This window comes from Leptonotus elevatus, chromosome 5 (genome assembly GCF_054856555.1).
Source record: "Leptonotus elevatus isolate MCC_2025b chromosome 5, RoL_Lele_1.0, whole genome shotgun sequence".
Classification (NCBI taxonomy): Eukaryota; Metazoa; Chordata; class Actinopteri; order Syngnathiformes; family Syngnathidae; genus Leptonotus; species Leptonotus elevatus.
In genome coordinates, this window is record NC_141243.1 from 11,978,997 (window position 1) to 11,997,625 (window position 18,629).

The 18,629-nt window shown below is 39.5% G+C and overlaps 1 protein-coding gene across 5 annotated transcripts in view; it reads left to right on the forward strand.

Annotated features, from left to right (window-relative positions):
- pde4d (phosphodiesterase 4D, cAMP-specific) overlaps nt 1-18,629 on the forward strand; it is a 153,998-nt gene that overhangs the window by 93,692 nt on the left and 41,677 nt on the right. The window contains exon 1 of one of the 5 annotated variants that reach the window (XM_086077094.1): nt 17,109-17,236. The exons of the other annotated variants lie outside the window; for them this stretch is intronic. Within the exon in view, the coding sequence (XP_085933220.1) occupies nt 17,109-17,236 (128 nt within the window). Of the gene's footprint in view, nt 1-17,108; nt 17,237-18,629 lie in introns of those variants that run through there. 5 annotated transcript variants of the gene reach the window in all.

An 18,629-nucleotide genomic window follows, 5' to 3' on the forward strand; every position in this document is an offset into this window, starting at 1 on the left:
GACTGTTCTGTTTATTATCATCACATTAAAAGGTTCAGGGAGTTTGTCCCTCAAGAAGTTGAACTGTTCCAGTAGCGGAAGCTCGACATTGACGTGCATGAAGACGTCAGTAGAGTGTCTTTATTTTACTGCACCGTCACGCACGCACGGAAGAGGGCGGGCTTTATAGACAGGAAGGTGCCGTCAAATAACCTTTGCGATTGCTTTAAACACGCTCCAACATCCTTGTTCCTCTCTCCAAGCTCGCACTGCTACACTTGTTCAAACATGCGAGAACAGGTCAGGTTTAAAACGTCTTCGTTTTTTGGTAATTTGTCGATACTTGTACAGGCCACAGTCAAGAGGGGTTTTATTCTTTTCTTTTTGTTTTTTTATCAATGAGGCATTTGTTTCATTACTCATTTAATTGTGCAGATGCCTGAGTGTGATGTCATGCCCTTTAAATGCTTTTGTGCGATCGCAATTCAACAAGCTGTCGTGCTTGTCACATGCAAGTTATTCGTCCTATGAAACGTGACAGATGAGCCGCATGGCCTCCATTTAAACCCAGGCAGGGAATTTGCTTGTACTCGATCAGTAACCAGTGGGCACCATCCTTGTTGAGCTCAAATGTGTGTGCGCACATTGTGTGTGATTGCATAGCCAAAGGAACTGTCAGGAGGATGTGTAGAATTAATTGCACCTTGATAATGGAGCGTTTCCCTTCTGTCCACGTTTGGAGTACAGTGTGAAAAAAAATCATCTATTTCTCTGTCTATCCGTCTGTCCGTCTGTCTTTCTGTCCGTCATCCATCCATCTATACATCCATCCATCTATCCATCCGTCCATCTATCATCTGTCCGTCATCCATCCATCCATCTATCCATCTGTCCGTCATCCAACCATCATCCATCTTTATCCATCTGTCCGTCATCCATCCATCCGTCCATCTATCATCTGTCCGTCATCCATCCATCCATCCATTTCTCCATCTGTCTGCCATCCATCCATCTTTATCCATCTGTCCGTCATCCATCCGTCCATCTATCCATCTGTCCGTCATCCATCCATCCATCTTTATCCATCTATCATCTATCCATCTGTCCGTCATCCATCCATCCATCAACCCATCTATCCATCCGTCCATCTATCATCTGTCCGTCATCCATCCATCCATCCATTTCTCCATCTGTCCGTCATCCATCCATCCATCCATCTTTATCCATCTGTCCGCCATCCATCAATCCATCAATCCATCTATCCATCCGTCCATCTATCCATCTGTCCGTCATCCATCCATCCATCTATCAATCCATCCATCCATCTATCCATCCATCCATCCATCTGGAGAAAAAATACATATATTCTGGGTAGGAGTCGCTGATGGTTTTGTGTTGTTTGCCTGACTTGTGTGCAGGCAGCGTGGGTTCAGTTCCCAGCCACTGATGTTTGACTGTGAATGATCGTCCATCTCTATATGTGCCCTATTCTTCCTTTTCCGAAATAAGCTTGGAACGGCTCCAGCACCCCACAACGGCATTGGAAATAGATGGATGGATGACATTCTGTGCATTTTGAGCTATTACATGGGGGGTATGGTCTATACAATCAATTTTAAGTGTGATTGATGTGGTTGTTGTCATTTGAAGAAAATGCGTGTTGCCTTCAGCACTGCTTTAAATTCATTGAAATGTAACCCAGACCTCCGGTCTGAGGACTGGAGCTATTTTGGCTTGTTTGAGCAGTTATGGATGACGGAGAGTGCGTTTTTCACATAGTTTACTGGTTAATGGTCAATTTTCATTCCTGTGCCTCGACACCCTCCTGTGTACCTCTTGCGCATTAGCCTCAGGCTCGCCTCAGACAATGAGACACTTGTTATCTCACTCTGGTCTGCCATTGCCCTGTGTCATTGACTCTAGTCGTGCTCGGGCAAACTTTAGATGACTTTCTATCGCTGCCAGTTTCTTTGCTTTTGAAATGGGCTTTTTTTCTTTTTTCTTTTTTTCTTTTTTTTACTTTGGAGAGACCTGAGACCTGCTGTCACTTGTGATGACACAAACACATCAGTCACAGTTTGCAGGATATGCCAAGGACCCCTACCAGCACTGTGTGTGCGTGAGTGTGCATACATGCGTGTGTGTGTGTGTGTATGTGTGTGCGCGCGTGCATGAGGTGCTGCTCAGCTGCAGTATCAATCTTGCCTTCCTGCTAGTTTGTGTGGTGCCAGTGCTCTGGCTCTCATTACGTTCTCCACACTCTCACCACGGCGAGGCCAAGCAGCTCAACACGTCGTACCTTTTCCCTGCATCAGAATTGTGATGTGGCAGAGAGGGAAAACACGCACTTGGTGGCAAAAATCCTTCATATGTCGATGCTTTGCTATCACCATATGGGTGGTGTAAACCATGGCTGTTTTCTCATTGTTTAAGTAGATGTTGTATTGTAAGTTGAGAAGATTACATATCTTGAAAAGTTGCCTATATTAATGGTTTACACCGGAATGATACCACAAACCATGCTCCCGAAACGTGTCAATATCATTTGAAACTCATATGACAATATTGCTCTTAAATGTTAGGTTTCGGTTTTGTAGGGGTTGGATTTTGTTTATTATGGGTAGGTTTGTTGTTTTAGCCTGTGGTTGGTGTTTGTCATGTGATTTCTCCCTTTGTCTCGTTATGTCTGATCACGTCCACCTGCGTTTCTTCCCCTCCCAGTGTGTCTGACCAATCAGTGCCCTCAGCCGATGGTGTTCCCCAGGTGTGTCTCATTAGTGTCGCTGTATTTAGTCTGTTGTGTTTGTCCAGTCTGGGTCGGTCCACTGTCGTTGGCAAGTTTTGTCGTTTCGCCCATGTTTTGCGAGCTCCTCGTCATGCCACTTGAGTTTGCTTCGATTTAGGACTTTGTTGTTTTTTGTCGGCAGATTGTGCACCACCTTGTTTTTGTTTAATTAATAAAACCCTTTTGTTTTTGGGCTTTACCTTGGCCTCCTCGCTGTGCCCCCCCCCCCCCCCCTACACACACACACACTTGGGTCCAAAACCACAGCCGACCGTGACATTAAAATAAAAATAAATAAAAATAGATGACTGACAGATATGCTTTTAGATTAGCTTAGCAATTAGCATGACCTATCCGTCTTTCGTCATAATTCTGTTGTGCGAACGATACTTATCGGAAGTGTATCTTACTTAATAGCGACTGCGCAATGTGTTTAGCTGCTTTAGCTAGCTAGCCAAAGCTCCATGCTAGTTAGCTAGCCAAAGCTCCATGCTAGCTAGTTGGTACGGCACAAAGCTTGCATCGACCTCTGACTATCTCGTGACGTGAGCACGTCCACCTCAGCGAAACCTTTGGGACCATCTCAGCGGTTCAAATATCTGGAAAAAACGTACAAGTCTGTGATTTTGGTTTCGCTATTCAATGTGTTTTGACGAAGCGCAAAATGCTAATTTTGACTCTCCAACTACGAAAGTGCTTATTGTGGCCCTTGGAAGTAAATACAGGACATCATTTTCTGTCTCCATTGTTGTTGCTGTTGTTTATGCGTCTCATTAGCAGTAAATCCTTCAATGCAGTGCCGTTTTTAGCGTTTTCTGAATTTGTAGAAAACAAATGAGGCAATTAGATCTGATGGTTTGGAATTGCGGCGCCACCTGTTGTCCTGGCATCCAGCCTTTATTTTTACTTTGCTTCCGACGGTATTAACATATAGAGGTTTCACATTATGAACTAGTTTAGACTACAACTGTGTTTTGTAGTTAAGACTTTAGCATTGGTTAGTGATAGACCGACTCGATTTTTGACTGTGTCAGAACCTTATAAATATTAGTCTGTTCTAAAGCATATGTAAAGTAGTCAGTGAGAACACTGATGCATCCCACGAGGAGCGCGGGGAAGTGGTAACTTGATTAAGAACTGGCTTAAAGCATAACAGACATGTTTCTCACCAATATGTCTCCATTTTGTGTGCATGGCCGCTAACGTGGAATGTTCGTTCTTACCCACAAAGACCTCCCTGTTTCACCTCCTGATTTTTTTTAAGAGGAAGCAACGACTTGCTTGATCAGAAACGGGGTTTACTTCATTGTGTGTATTTTGCTTCGAGGCCCTTCATGTCCAGAATGTTTTTTTTCCCACACTATTCTGCATGTTTGAGTCATCATCATCATCGTTCACGTTCAACTTCACACATTGTTGCCCTTGCGTTCACTTTACCGACTTCTTCTTTTGTGAGCTGCCTGCATTTTAAAACCCTCAATGTACAGTATTGTATTGCTTTGCATGAATGCAGTGTAGCTCAGTGGTTTCTTATTCAACCTTATGAATGTTTCAAATATGGGGGCATTTTATTACTAATAAATAAATAAAAATAATTCTGCCTTTTTCTTTTTTTTTTCAGAAATTCATAACATTTTGCTAACTGACTGAAATTCTGATTTCCCATGTATATCAAGTGCGTGTGAGTGTGCAGAAACATGGATCAGACCAGGAATCGAATTAATGAGATTAAGAATTTTGTCTACTGTGTGGAATTGATTATTGATTAACTCACTGCCACTGACGGCTATAGACGTTAAAAATTCATTTGAACTATTTCTATTAGTTTAGCATTATTTTCCACTTTTGTTAACAATAGTATGAAAACCTAGATTTTTCTTTTTTTAGAAATACAGATATAAAATGTATAATTAATTAAAAAAAAAAAGATTTTTAAAAATTCTAAGCGTCAGGCGATTACATTTTTTTAATCGCATGACTTTACTAGTTAACTCACAATTAATCACAAATGTTATATCTGTTCTAAATGTACAATAAAAAATATAGGTTTTCATACTCTTGTTAACAAAAGTAGAAAAAAATGTAGCTAATGGAAATAGTTCAAATGAATTTTTGACATCTACAGCCGTCAATGGCAGTGAATTAGTTAATCAAATTTTGAATTAAACAAGTTAAAATGAAGTGCAGTATTTGTCTGCAGTCACATAGGTGTTATTGTTTCGGTCTCAACGGAAATGGGAAGTTGAGCTACAGCCACGTATGGCCACTCGCCACCCCTATTAGTCTAACGCGATAAGATGTAGACATTGAAACAAGAGTTTAAAACATTCCGAGAGAAATAATCAAATGAGCAAAATAAAGTAAGATTCATTCATTTGTTACTTTTCTCCACTGTCAAAATTGAGTCTAATGCCAATCACAGATTTGTGCCTGTTTAATAAAGCTGATTTAAAAGGGGGATATTATGAAAATTTTATTTTTAACTCATTCACTGCCATTGACGGTTATAGATGTCCAAAATTCATTTGAAATATTTATAAAAGTTTAACTTTTTTTTCCACTTTTGTTAACAAGAGTATGAAAACCTAGAAATTGTTTTATTGTACATTTAGAACAGATATAAAATTTGTGATTAATCGTAAGTTAACTCGTAAAGTCATGCAATTAATTACGATTTCTTAATTTTTTATTGTAATTAATCGTATGATTTCAGTAGTTAACTCACGAGTAATCATAAATTTGATATGTGTTCTAAATGTTTCTAGGTTTTCATACTCTTGTTAACAAAAGTGGAAAAAATTATAGTACTAATAGAAATAGCTTGTATACAAACAATTGGGTCTCTGGTGGGCCTGCCCACCCATCAAGTGGGAAATTACACAACTGTGTGTGTGAGATATTTTTGGGGTGAACGGCCTATATAGATTCAGATTTGGGTTCTTCACAGTTGGGCAAGATGAAATAATGTCACCTGGAGATTTCTCTACCCATGACCGGGCAGCTCGCTTTGCAAAGACACACAATTTTCTCTGATTGTGAGAATCTTGTGTACCTGAAAGTGTTTATTGAATATAAGTAATGAAGTGTTTGTACTCTTTACATTACATTAAGACGGACTGTACATAACCACTATCAGGTTGATCAGCGTCCTGTAATTCGTCATCCTTGAGGCATTTTAACCGATGAATGTCACGCTTTTTATTAAGACTACTGGGAACTATTTAATTTTGAGTGAAAGTGGCATAATATGTCTCCTTTAGAAAATCTCCCTGGGCATCGTAGTGAAGCAGGTTGTCACTGGTCAGTTGAATAAAGTCTCTGAAATGACACCAAATGGTCATCTGGAGCCTGAAACAACCCCCGAGGTCTTGTAGAAATAGATTTGTGCAAATAAAGTTCGACCATGACCAATAAAGATTTGAGCCTTTCGACACAACAATATTTATCTTTGATAGAAAGGGGCAGGTATGACTACATGACGCCATACTTTAAGGAGAGGGGGAGGGGGGGGGGGGGGGGTGATAGCAATAAGGCTCCCCAAAGCCCTGAGGCAGCTTTTGAGATCACATCGATTCCAAATATCCATTTCTCTTTCAATTTGATTTATCAGGCCAGCGCTGTCCGCACAGCAGCTGCTACACGGGGCCGCTCAATCTGCCGTTCATCTCGCCCACAAAAGGGGAGAAGACGGACAGATCAATAAGAAAGACAGAGCAGCGAGCTGGCACCCTCGGCGGTCGTGACGCATGTCTTTGTAAGCTGTTGGAAATTAGGAACATCACCGCAGTTTGGACTCAAAGGCAACTAACTGACTGGGAATGACTGATTGGTTTTGGGATTTGAAATGCGGTTTGCTTCATAGGACTCGTCTGTTTTAGTCAAGTCAAGTCATGGTCTTTACAGGCCATCACATCAGATGATCATGTCCAGTTTTGGAATCTATTTCATGAGATAGTGGCGCAAAAATGAATGCTCACAAAGGTAATTCATGAGCCTCTTGAAGCTAGTTAATGGCTAGCCCCGGAGGCTAATCCTTTCACTAGCCACATTCCCGCCCCAAACTTGGATTAGACAGACCTTTTGTAGTTTTCCTTGTAAGCTGATTCTGTGAAACGTAATACACGCGGTGAATCAGAGTGCCACTGTGCGACCATGTACGTCAGCCCTTTGACACAAACAAAACCTGAGGCTAGCCCAGAGATGCTATCAAGCGCGGGTCCTTCCTGTATGAACAAAGGAGCCGTCCACATCAATGGTGCCACCGCTGCTAATAAATGGCAATGAAGCAAAACAATGTGGATGGAGTGTTGTATTTGCGTTGGAAGGAAATCATCTAATAATAATATTGTAGACGACCAGACGTCTTGCTCTCGGAGGGCTACTCCTGGACGTAACCTTTGTCAAAGTTGGAACCGAGTGTACGAACATGGCTGTGTGAGAATGGCGCAGACCTCCGTCAAGGCACCACGAGAAAATTATAAGAATTGCCTGTATTAACCTGGTGTGTCCTCAAGGCCTGCATTTGTTATTCTAAGGTAGTGGTGACCAAACTATGGCCCGGGGGCCATTGGTAGCCCACTATTCATTTTTAAACGGCCTGCAACATGCACTAAAAATGTGCTACTAACAAATTTGTTTTATAGACTGTCGAGGTTTTCTAAATATGTAAATGAACTATTTTCAATTAAATAACATTTCTCTTCATAACACTGTGGTAAATAAAGATATTTAATTTTTACATCTTACGACAGATAGAAATGGGATTCGACTGCTGCTCAGTGCAGGCGCTCATATTGTCTCAAATACCCCAAAATCTTGTAAAATCCTTGCAGTTAAAAAAAAAAAAGTAATATATAAACAATATGCAATATACTGCTTGATTGATTGATTTTGGTGGGCTTGATTAATTAAAGTAAGAAAATTCCCAAGTGGCCTTTGCATCTATCGATTTTTGGACACCTTGTTAAGGCAATTATGAACAGACACTCATTTGCAGTGCCAATCCAACAACAGACAGCAATAAAAAAAAACAATTTTAAAACATCAAAAGAGTGGTTAGGTCATGAGTAGATAACTTTAAAAAAAAAAGTTTTAAAATTGTTCATTGTAAAAATAAAATAATTATTTCTCATTTTTATTTCAATTATTTAAAAAAATGTTAATGAATGATAAATTGGTTGAATGATTAAATACATTTTAAATGTGTTACAATAATAAACTTTCTACATGTCATTCTTTGTGTAATTATACTTATTCTTACAATATTTTACATTTCACTTACTATAAACATTAACATTTAATGACTATTAAATACAAACAAATACATTTTAATTAAGCAATTTTAGAGAATATTTGGCTTAAGGAAAGCAACAACCATTGCCGGATGAGATCAGTGGGCCTGATTAAAATCGGAGTGGGCCATATGAGGCCCGCAGGCTATACCTTTCCCACCTCATTACACGTGCGTGATTGTATAAGATTATTCACAGTAATTATTCAGCATTTTAAGAATGTCAATAAACATGAAGGGGAACAATACCAAAGAAATGTGTTCCATAAATCGTTTTTAATCCTGCTAACAAACACACAGTGATTAGAACCCTCACGCCCTTGGAGGAGGTAATAAGCGCTTAGTACATGGCCAGATGCTGTGGCGCAACCGCGTCCCTCGTGGTCGGTGGCCTCCGGAGGCGGCACCTGACACGCGTTCCGGGAATCGCCCTCATTAGCGGCGAAGCTGGATGACGCTGACGATTCGGATGACGACAGCGTTTATGGCTGGACGTAATCAACGGCTTAGACGGGTTTAGCGAGGGAGTCCCCCCTCGTACCTGGCCGGATCAGAGTCATAATGACAGACTTGAAACTTTCTGCACTGCTACGTTCTTTCACGAGCTCACTTTTTCCCCCGAAAACTTGGCATTATATCCACATTTGTGCAAACATTTAGAACCAATGTTTAGCCAACACTTTCCTGTGTGTGTGCGTGCGTGCTGGCACACGATGAATGCAACGGCTTCCTTGGAGGAAACGCACTCCCACTTGCACAATCCCAACTGTTACTTTGTCGGTGTGTAGAATAACACTCAAGTCAGCCGTCATCTCGGACTCGCTGACAACATTTCAAATGTGCCGCAGGGTTTTTATTCCATCTGTTATAGTTGTCGTGTATGTGCATTTGTTTGCTTTCCATTAAGGGCTGGTTCAATGGTGTGTACTGGCATACATCTACTTTTGAGGCTTTTTGACCCCTTTATGACCACCGTACTTTGAATAAGTGTCGCAGAAGAAGAAAAGATAAACAATACACCAAACAAAAAGGCCAAGGTCTCGTAACGGCATTAGCGAGTTTTTACCTATAAATGTGTGCCAAATTCCGAATAGTATGACCAAAGTGGTGTTCAGGCTTTACCATAATATTAATATTAAAATTCAATTTATACAGGGGTCCTTATTTTAATGGGGAAGTCAACCTCCAAAGAAATTCTTGACAATAATACTCTAAATACGGTATTCTGGTGAATATTGCGTTAGTGGAATATGAGTTAAGCAGCAAAATCCAGCAGTTTTTATCAGTATCAGAAGGCGGCGGCCATTTTGCCACTTGCTGTCGAGTGAAAATGACATCACAGTTGCTCAGGTCTCAGGTAAACAACCAATCGTGGCTCAGCGTCAGAAAAACGGTGAGCTTGTGATTGGTCGTTGCCTGAGCCCTGAGCAACTGTGATGTCATTTTCACTCGACAGCAAGTGGCAAAATGGCCGCACCCCGAGATGGATAAAAACGTTGGATTTTGCTTCATAACTCATATTCCACAAATGTGATGTTAATCAGAATTTCACATTTAGACTCGTGAGGTCACGTATAACGTAACCCCTTTTAAGACAGAGTTCCATTTGTACAGCGGCGATGTTGCCTCAATTTTTAAGCAAGTGGGTAAGTCAGAATTACAATAAAAAAAAAATGCTTTTTTTGGTCAACCATCATGCACCTGTCACTTTCACGTACATCAAGTGAGTTTCACATTTCTTCTGTAAATTCTAGCCAAATTCAGAATAGTACGATTTCAGGGATGTGAGACTTTCACCATAATGATACTTAAAAGAGAAAGTCACGTCAAATAAGTCAGTCAAGTCAGGTAACAACGACTCATGGGTGTGGTCATGTGACCAAACTGTTTGCAAACTGAGGCCCTAGGCACTGTGATGTAATTTTCAGTCGGAAGCAAGTGGCAAAATGGCCGTCCCCTGAGATGGCTAAAAACGGGTGGATTTTGCTGCTAAGTCATATTCCACAAAGGTAATATTAATTACAATACTGTACATAATGTTATAGGGTATTTTTTTGTTGACTCTTATGAAATATATATTATGTTTCTATACAAGGAATTTTTTTTTTTTGCATCTCGTTGTTTAACTTCCAATGGTTTTTGCATTAAACTCTCTTTTTGCGCTGCTTTTTAATAGGATTTATTCCTGGTGGTGTTAATCCCATGTAGAACCGTATGTTCTTGTTCGCGTGAGCGTATGCGGTGATGGCGCGCTTATATAAACTGCACACAAACACATTGTGTAGTCACACACAAAAACACTCGCGTTCCATTCCGAGCATGTCCGCGCGTGTGTGTGAGTGTTGGGGAACATCCTGGATTACCTGCTCTGTGTTGGCGCACAATGACAGGCTGTCCCTTTACACACGCACAAACACGCTCTCAGCCTAATGGGGTTTCTCTTGTGGACTGTCCAAAATGTTCACACAAAGAAATGTCCACACAATAAAGGTAGGATGGCGAGTGTTTTGCCATGCAAACAGAAAGGGAGAGCCAGACGCACACTCACACACACACACACACACACACAAAAGCCTGTCCACAAGCATGTGGCCTCAACTCTCGCTCACACACTCTCACCAGCGTAGTAGTGATGTCATCAGGGCTTTAATGAGGGATTACTCTGACATCACCGGGCCCGCTGCCAGTTTAAACCTATTAGCTGCCCCATGTGCTCGCGCCGTACGGCATCTCGAGTGCTGTGGTTGCAACGTGTGTGAGTTCGTGTGGCCACGCGTAATGTTTAAAAGGATGCCACACGTCCATTCATCTCTCCGTCAATTTAAAAGAGGAAGCGGGTTTCACAGTTAATGTGTGCCGACGACGTAAATCCTGCAAGGGCTCGACGGCACTTCCCGGGTAACACTTGAACATCTGTTTCTTTGTGTCGTTGTTGACGCCGCATCACTGGAATGCTAACAAATTAGCAGTGCCAGTTAATTCAAATAAATCATATGCAGTGGAGAATAGCTCAAGTGTAAAGATGTTTTCCATCCCCAATGTAGGGTTGCTCGATTATGAAGAAAATATGAATCATGATTATTTTGGTAATGATTGAAATCACAATTAGGACGATAATTTAGTTTTTGGTGCAAAACATGAAAGTGTTCAAAAGTAATAATTATTATAATAAATTCAATTCTTTGAAACACTATAATTATGCAAGTTCCTTTTGGGTGAAACAAAATGTATTAACTCATTCACTCCTAGCCATTTTCACTGAAGCAACCCTCTTCGCTCCTAGCCGTTTAACTGGATTTTGACTGATTTTGCGAGGCCCACAGAATATTGTTCATATAAAAACATGGAACATACTATAAGAAAGATTAGAGTCTCTTCTTTCATCAGGAAAAAAAAAAGATTTGTATCTGTTTCTGTTTTTCTAAGTTACATCATTATTCACAAATCTGTTTAAAACACTGAGGAAAATAGTTTTTTGCAACATGGCCCTGGTTGATCTCTTATACTCTGCTGCCACCTGCTGGCCGTTTTTTGTAATAACTGTCTTTGCTTTAAGCGACCTCTTCAGGTCAGAGGCTGCATCAAAGCCTTCTGCATGCTCTAGCATAAAAAAAAAACATTAAAGAAAAACATATTCATACGTTTTTGGGACCATGGCACTAGTTTAAAAGAGAACGTTTTTATACGTTTTGGGGAGCAAAATAGTTAAATTAGTTATTAAAGTTTTTAAAAAGGTGCAAATGTATGCATTTTAACAACTCAAACAACTCCAAATTAGTATTAATAATCTATTTTTTACAATCATGCTAATTTTGTAATTGTGTAGTGTAATAATTGAAATTGAATTTTGAATAATTGCACAGCCCTATCCCAATGTGGGATGTGCTCAGATGACCAATACATCACACTGTACACGTACTGCAAATCAAATGTCTGTTATACTGTAGTACCAAGATAGACCTATGAGAGGCAGCATGGTGCCACAGCCCATCCAGGCTGTGGGAAAATATAAAGAATAAGCAAAGTTTAGCAGTAGGAGAAGAAATATATGACTTATATTTGGCTATTGGATGTTTCAGGTTGCAATCACGGAATCGATGGCTCGTACAAACTCAGTTTTCAAATCTGATCGGGGAGGGAAAATCATTCCTGATAAATAAATAAATAAAACATCATTAAAAGCAGCTAACAAAACTTTAAATTATTTGGTTTTTTTATCAATTCTAAGTAAAAAATAATCATTTAAAAAAAGCTACTAATAAAGATAGTTTTGTCTGTATTTGCCCTGCAGATTACTTTGCAAATTTTGCCCCCCCCCCCCCCCCCAAAAAAAAAACGCACCTCCCCCATTTGATGTGCAGTTGAGTAAATAATAACAGCCCCGGTTACTTTGTGGAAACACAATATTGAATATTTTAGCCCATTAAAAGCACAATATTTGTATTGCATATAATTATGTTTATGCTCAAGTATTTTATTTACATTTGTCATTTGAATGCATTGTAAACTGCCTTATTGTGAAAGAAAAAGGACTCCTTGCATTTTTTTTTCTTTTTTTGGCTCACTTCCCATTGTGTTGTCTTTCCAGCACGTCCCCTCTCGTCATCCTCTATTTTGTCATCATTTCTTATCCTTAGCAACTGCATGCTGATTGGCTACCTTTCTCTTTTCAAAGCTGCAACATCGCCAAGGCAACCACATCATAAACATGACTCGGCGGGCACGGCAAAAGGCAGGCAGGAAGTGCGATCCGAGTTGAGGCGAAGGAATTGGCCCTGGTCACGCAAAACAGCTTGTTTTTCTTCCCTTTGATTCGAGGCGCGGCATTGGTCGAGAGACGCTTGCTTGGCATCAAAGCAGCGTGCCGACTCTTCCTCGCCATAACTTTACTCATTCATGCACACCGGAAGATGAATAGTCAGTCTTTGTCACCCTGCTTTCCCGTGGCCGAGGTGCAGTTGCCATGGTGATAATCTGCCACCTTAGCGGGAGCCACAGAGAATGTTTTATTTTCTTCTTTTTTTTTAACCATTTATCCACCGTTGCGGGGAATTCAATTAACTCTGATGTATGTGCTCTCTGTACGAGCCTGTCAGCCAGTGGTGCAAGATAGATGGCTGCATGGCCAATCGGCGCCTCTTTGTCGAATCGGATTGTCACTCACGTTTTGCGTTATCTGTGGAGAAACAATAGCACAAAAAAAAAAGTCTGGTTTACACTAAAACCTGACAAAGTGCTTGTGTAGAAGTAGTGTACTCCACTACACAGCATTTCCCAATATTTTCTGATCTTGCACGGTAAATTTCACGAAACATTGTTTATTTGGTCCCACTCTAAACAGAATCGAATTTACACTTAGAAGAGAGTAAAATATTAAGAGTAAATATTACTCAAAGTATTTTACTGTTTACAAAAGAATTAGCCTATCCCATGACAAAAATCTAATACAATTCCAAGTATAGTAAAGTGAAAAAATATATATATATTTTTTTTTTATTACATTTGACTTGTTTATTTTAAAAAAGTTGCACAACGAACTCACGACCTTCAGCTTGGGAGCCCCTCTACCACCTGAGCTATGCCACTCCTACTGTTTGCTAATATCCAAAATGAGATGTTTTTGGTCTTTTGGAGTTATGACGATTCCAGCGATATACTAACACACAGTAGGAAGCTGTACGGCTCAGGGAGTAGATTGGCTGTCTCCTAATCTGAAGTTGTGGGTTTGTTCCTCAACCCTTCAGTGACTTTAAAAAAAAATAAACTAGTCAAATTTTGTCAAAAAAATTCCTTACAAAAATGTACTTAGAATTTCTGAGTGAAAAATATTTCATATGTTTTTTTTCATGGGATAGGCAAATTCTTTTTTTAAAAATACTTTGAGTAAAATGTACTCAATATTTTACTCTCTTCCAAGTGTAAATATTTTTTTTCTATTTAGAATGGCACCAAATAGACTCTTTTTAGAGTAAAATTTACTGCACAAAATTTACTGTGTACCTCATACACATCACCATGCTAAAGTTTCACAAAAGTATATATTGTATCCTAAAATGTGTTGTTTGCCATGTGTTATGTCCCTCAGAATCAGTAGTACTGGCCCATATAACTTAAACTATATGACAGGAGCTTTTTTTTAGTATTGTGAATCTGATCCGCATCTGTATTTACTTACAGAACTATATTGACAATTCTGAGTCAAAATGGCGTCTTACAAGGTGAAATGACGCTCTCTGGACTTTGGATCATTGTAATTGGATTTGTGAGGATTATTTTGATTTCAAAATGTGACGAAATGTCGTTTGGCTGCTATAACAATATGCCTGGTTTGTATGCTAGTCACGGGCAAAAGCAATGCAATATTTCGTTTGTCTACACCGTGGAAAGGATTGAAGCGTTTGCATTATGTTGCATAGCGGAAATGTAAAAAAAAAAAAAAAAATGCCCGGATGTTCGGACTTTGTGATAGAGTGCGAGTACTTGTAGGACCTGTGGTGGTTACTTGGCAGGCGTGCGTCAGGGACGACTGGAGACCCGAGTGACGGCAATGGCGCCATTGGATGCGCTGACAGCGTGTGTAAAGCCTTGTGCTTTGTTTTGTGAGAAGATGCTTGTCTAAGCACTGGAGCATGCGTGTCACCTTTCCCGACGCACTCAAGTCGCTACATGGAGACTGCGCGTATACGCGGATGTCACAGGGGCCACCGATGTGACGGTATCGTCATGCGCGCGCACACACACACGATCTGCTGTCACACGCTGGATGAGTCTGACGGAAACGGAGAAGCAAGCGGAACACCGCTGAGGCACACGTTTTGAAACATAAACTCAAAATGATCAGAGTCTCAAAATGTTGCTTCTTATCTACTTTTACTTAAACGAGCGATTTATTTTGCAGTGTTTTTATTTTTATTTTTTGCTTTCTGTCCATACCGCATTTCTGCTGTTCCTCTCATTTGTGATAACTTGATTTGTGATGAGTTGTCCTCTGTTGACTCTTGGCCGCTTTTGTGGTGCGCTACTTCCTCCTACTGGTGAAAATTGTGAATTGCAGGTGTTGAAAGAGATGTGAATGATAGGGTTTAGTGGCCTCATATAAATTGATCTTGTGTCCAAATGGTCACCGCTGCAGTCTGACAGGGAAAGATTTATACTGGCTAATGTCAGGTTTCATTTTTCACAGTTTAGTTTGATTGGGGAAATGATAACAATACTATCTGCTACTAATAATGTAATAATACATTAACAATATGTAATTGTAGCAGAATTAATAGTAGTATACTTATTTTCATATTTGTATTGTATTATGTTGTATATATATTATTTTTTTTTTAAGTATTTTTAACAGTTGAGTTTGGAAAGGTAGTTTGTTTTTTGTAGTATTTTTTAATCATGCTCATTTTCAAATATTAAATTTAGGGGTGGCAATCTTTGAATGTCTCACGATTCGATTCCGATTTTTGGGCCTGCGATTCGATTCAGAAACGATTTTCGATTAGGGGCGATTTTTGCTTCAAAATGATTTGATTGACAATGATTTTTGCTTCAATCTATAGATGTGCAAGGAATTGTAATGATCTACTCCAGTCTGACTCGCAAATGCTAATTAGCACGCTACTCGCTGCACTTTTATTTCTCAAAAGAACGGCTCCACACTGCAAAAAAACAACTTTTATTGGAATAACTTGATCGTGACTTGTTCCTTCTACTCTCTAATGTGGCTACAACTTAACAGTGTATCAGACCGCGTGGAACCACACTGCCCCTCAGTGGCCAAACCGGGTACAACATGAATGGCGCTCCAAATAAAGGCACACACAGACAAAGGGAAGACAGTATAAAATAATTCAAATAAAATAGATTTTGGGACATTTAGAATCGATTCTGAATCGTACTAAATGAGAATCGCGATTCTTATGAGAATCGATTTTTGGGGCACACACCTAATTAAATTGCTTTTTTTATGGTTTATTTTGAAAATAACGTTTCCTTTAGGCTTTTTTTTTTAACAGAACAGTTGGTAACACGTTACAATAACTATATGTTAGAACTAGTTAATAGATCATTAATAGACTGTTTATTAATTAGTTAGTAATGACTTGAGTGTTGATAGCAGTTTAAGGATTTATAATGTCTAGTTAATATATCTTATTTTTTTTTTTATTTTTTTTTTTTTACAATTATGCTCCATTAGTAATGAAGTTTAGAAATCAAAGTTTTATTTTATGTATCAAACGTACTACTAATGGCATCTGTATAAATAACTTGAGTCGGAATCGTATTGGTCTGAAAAAAAAAGTGGTATTGAACATCTCTAAACGTTATTATTAATTATTGTTCCAGAATACAAGTTGAAATATAAAAAAAATAAAGTAATATTTTTGAAATTCACTTGTTAAAATATGTCTATTACTAAGAACAGTCCTGTCTGTTCTCCCCAGACTCCACATTACTTACTCTTTTAACATGTTTTTTTTTTCTCCCCAAAAAACGTGAATTTATTGTCACACTACGATTTTTTTCTCAAAATAGGCAACTTTTTACGTCTTACAGCACTCAGGGGGGGAACAAACTGTCTACTACAAGACAAACAAAAGCATTTCATTTGAATAGGTTTTTTTTTCATAAACATAAAAACAAAAGAAAAAACATGAGCTTCCAATAATAATGTCCACTCAGCTGTTAACTGTCAAAACAGTTTGACAAATAAAAGGCAGACGGTGAGTGTAATTTATGGTCGACGGGACTTGCAGGACCGCATGCAGCATTACTTGAAAACATACTTGATTATGAGCTGGCAGATATGATAAATTAGTTTGCTCTGCATTTGCACTTTGCCCCCTCCTATTGCATCCCTCGCTCTCTCTCCCTCTATCATCTTTTTTACTCCCAAGTCACACCCACCCGCCTCCCTCGCTCTCCACACTCCGCTCTTCTTCTCCTCTTTTCACTAACCCTCGCCGCCGAAGCCTCGGCGGTACCCGCCGCGCTCGCTTGGCTTTTCGTACCCGGCTCCCACCCTCCCCCGCCCCCTGATCCCCGCCCTTGTTGGAGATGAGTTTACCGGTCAACTCCGAGAACCTGTCGCTGGAGAGGATAGCGCGCTACCGCCACGCCTGCTCCAACGGCTCGCCCTACGCCACCAACAAGCCCATCGACATCAAACCTCGCGGCAGGAGAGGGTACGCAAGGGAGACAGACAGACGGCTTGGCTGAAAGGAGTTGAGAAAAGTTTGTGTGAGATCCAGAAAGTCAGCATGAACTTGAAGCGCGTGCTTTGTTTGCATGCCTATGACTGAGTATCTGTTGAGTTGCTCCACCTGCTGTAGTCTATCACTGTTTACTCTCTGGATCTGTGTGTGCGCGTGTGCGTGTGTGTGCGTGTGTGTCTGTGTGCCTGTGTGTAGAGGCGTTTTTGATCTCTTGGGGGCCCCAAACAAAAAGGTCAATGGAGGACACCCAAAAAAAATAAGATGTTAAGATGAGGTGATGGATAAACAACGATATTGTTTATTTTATTGAATAATTGACATAAAGCTATTGATGGGCGAGTACTGATACCATGTAACCGGGCCGATACACTCTACAAACAGTTGGGTCAAAAGTAACCCAATTATTATCAAAAATGGACCGATCCACTTAATGGGTTAATTTGACCCAACTTTCTGGGTTGTTTTATAGAACATTACTCAATTTTTTGACCCAAGTAAAGTTGCTTTACGCCAAAAGACCCATTTCTTGACTCAAAGTTGGGTCAAAACGACCCAAGTAGAGGATCGGTCCATATTTGACCCATAGTTGGGTTATTTTTGACCCAATTATTTTTAGGAGCGTACGATACCTGGAAAGAAAATTGTCATTAATTTCATGCAGTATTAACTCATTCACTGCCGTTGACGGCTGTAGACGTCAAAAATTCATTTGAACTATTTCTATTAGTTTAAAAAAAAATCTGCTTTTGTTAACAAGAGTATGAAAACCTATATTTTTTATTGTACATTTAGAACAGATATAAAATTTGTGATTAATTGTGAGTTAACTAGTGAAGTCATGCGATTAATTACGATTAAAAATTGTAATCGCCTGACGCCCCGAATTTTTCATAATCTTTACGTCGCGTCAGTCAATTAAAATGTTTAATTAATCACACATTTTATATCTGTATTTCTAAAAAAAATAATAATAATCTAGGTTTTCATACTATTGTTAACAAAAGTGGAAAAATGTTAAACTAATAGAAATAGTTCAAATGATTTTTTGACGTCTATTGCCGTCAGTGGCAGTGAATGAGTTAAGGGAAAATGCTATATAAGGGATCTTTCTTTAAAACTGTTATTGTTTTTATGGGGCCCTGTGCGAGTATTCACATAGAGTTCTCCCACTATGATCATGTGATCAGAAATCGAGGCGGTCACATCATTTACAGCTGATCAGTATCGACTGAAAAGGAGAAAAGCTGATTTTTCATTTACTAAATTTTTAACTGTCATGAAGTAATCCTGAGGTACAAAAATCTTGCCAAATGGATCAGCAATAGCTTAGATTTGAATTGCACAATGTAACAATTTTTAGTGT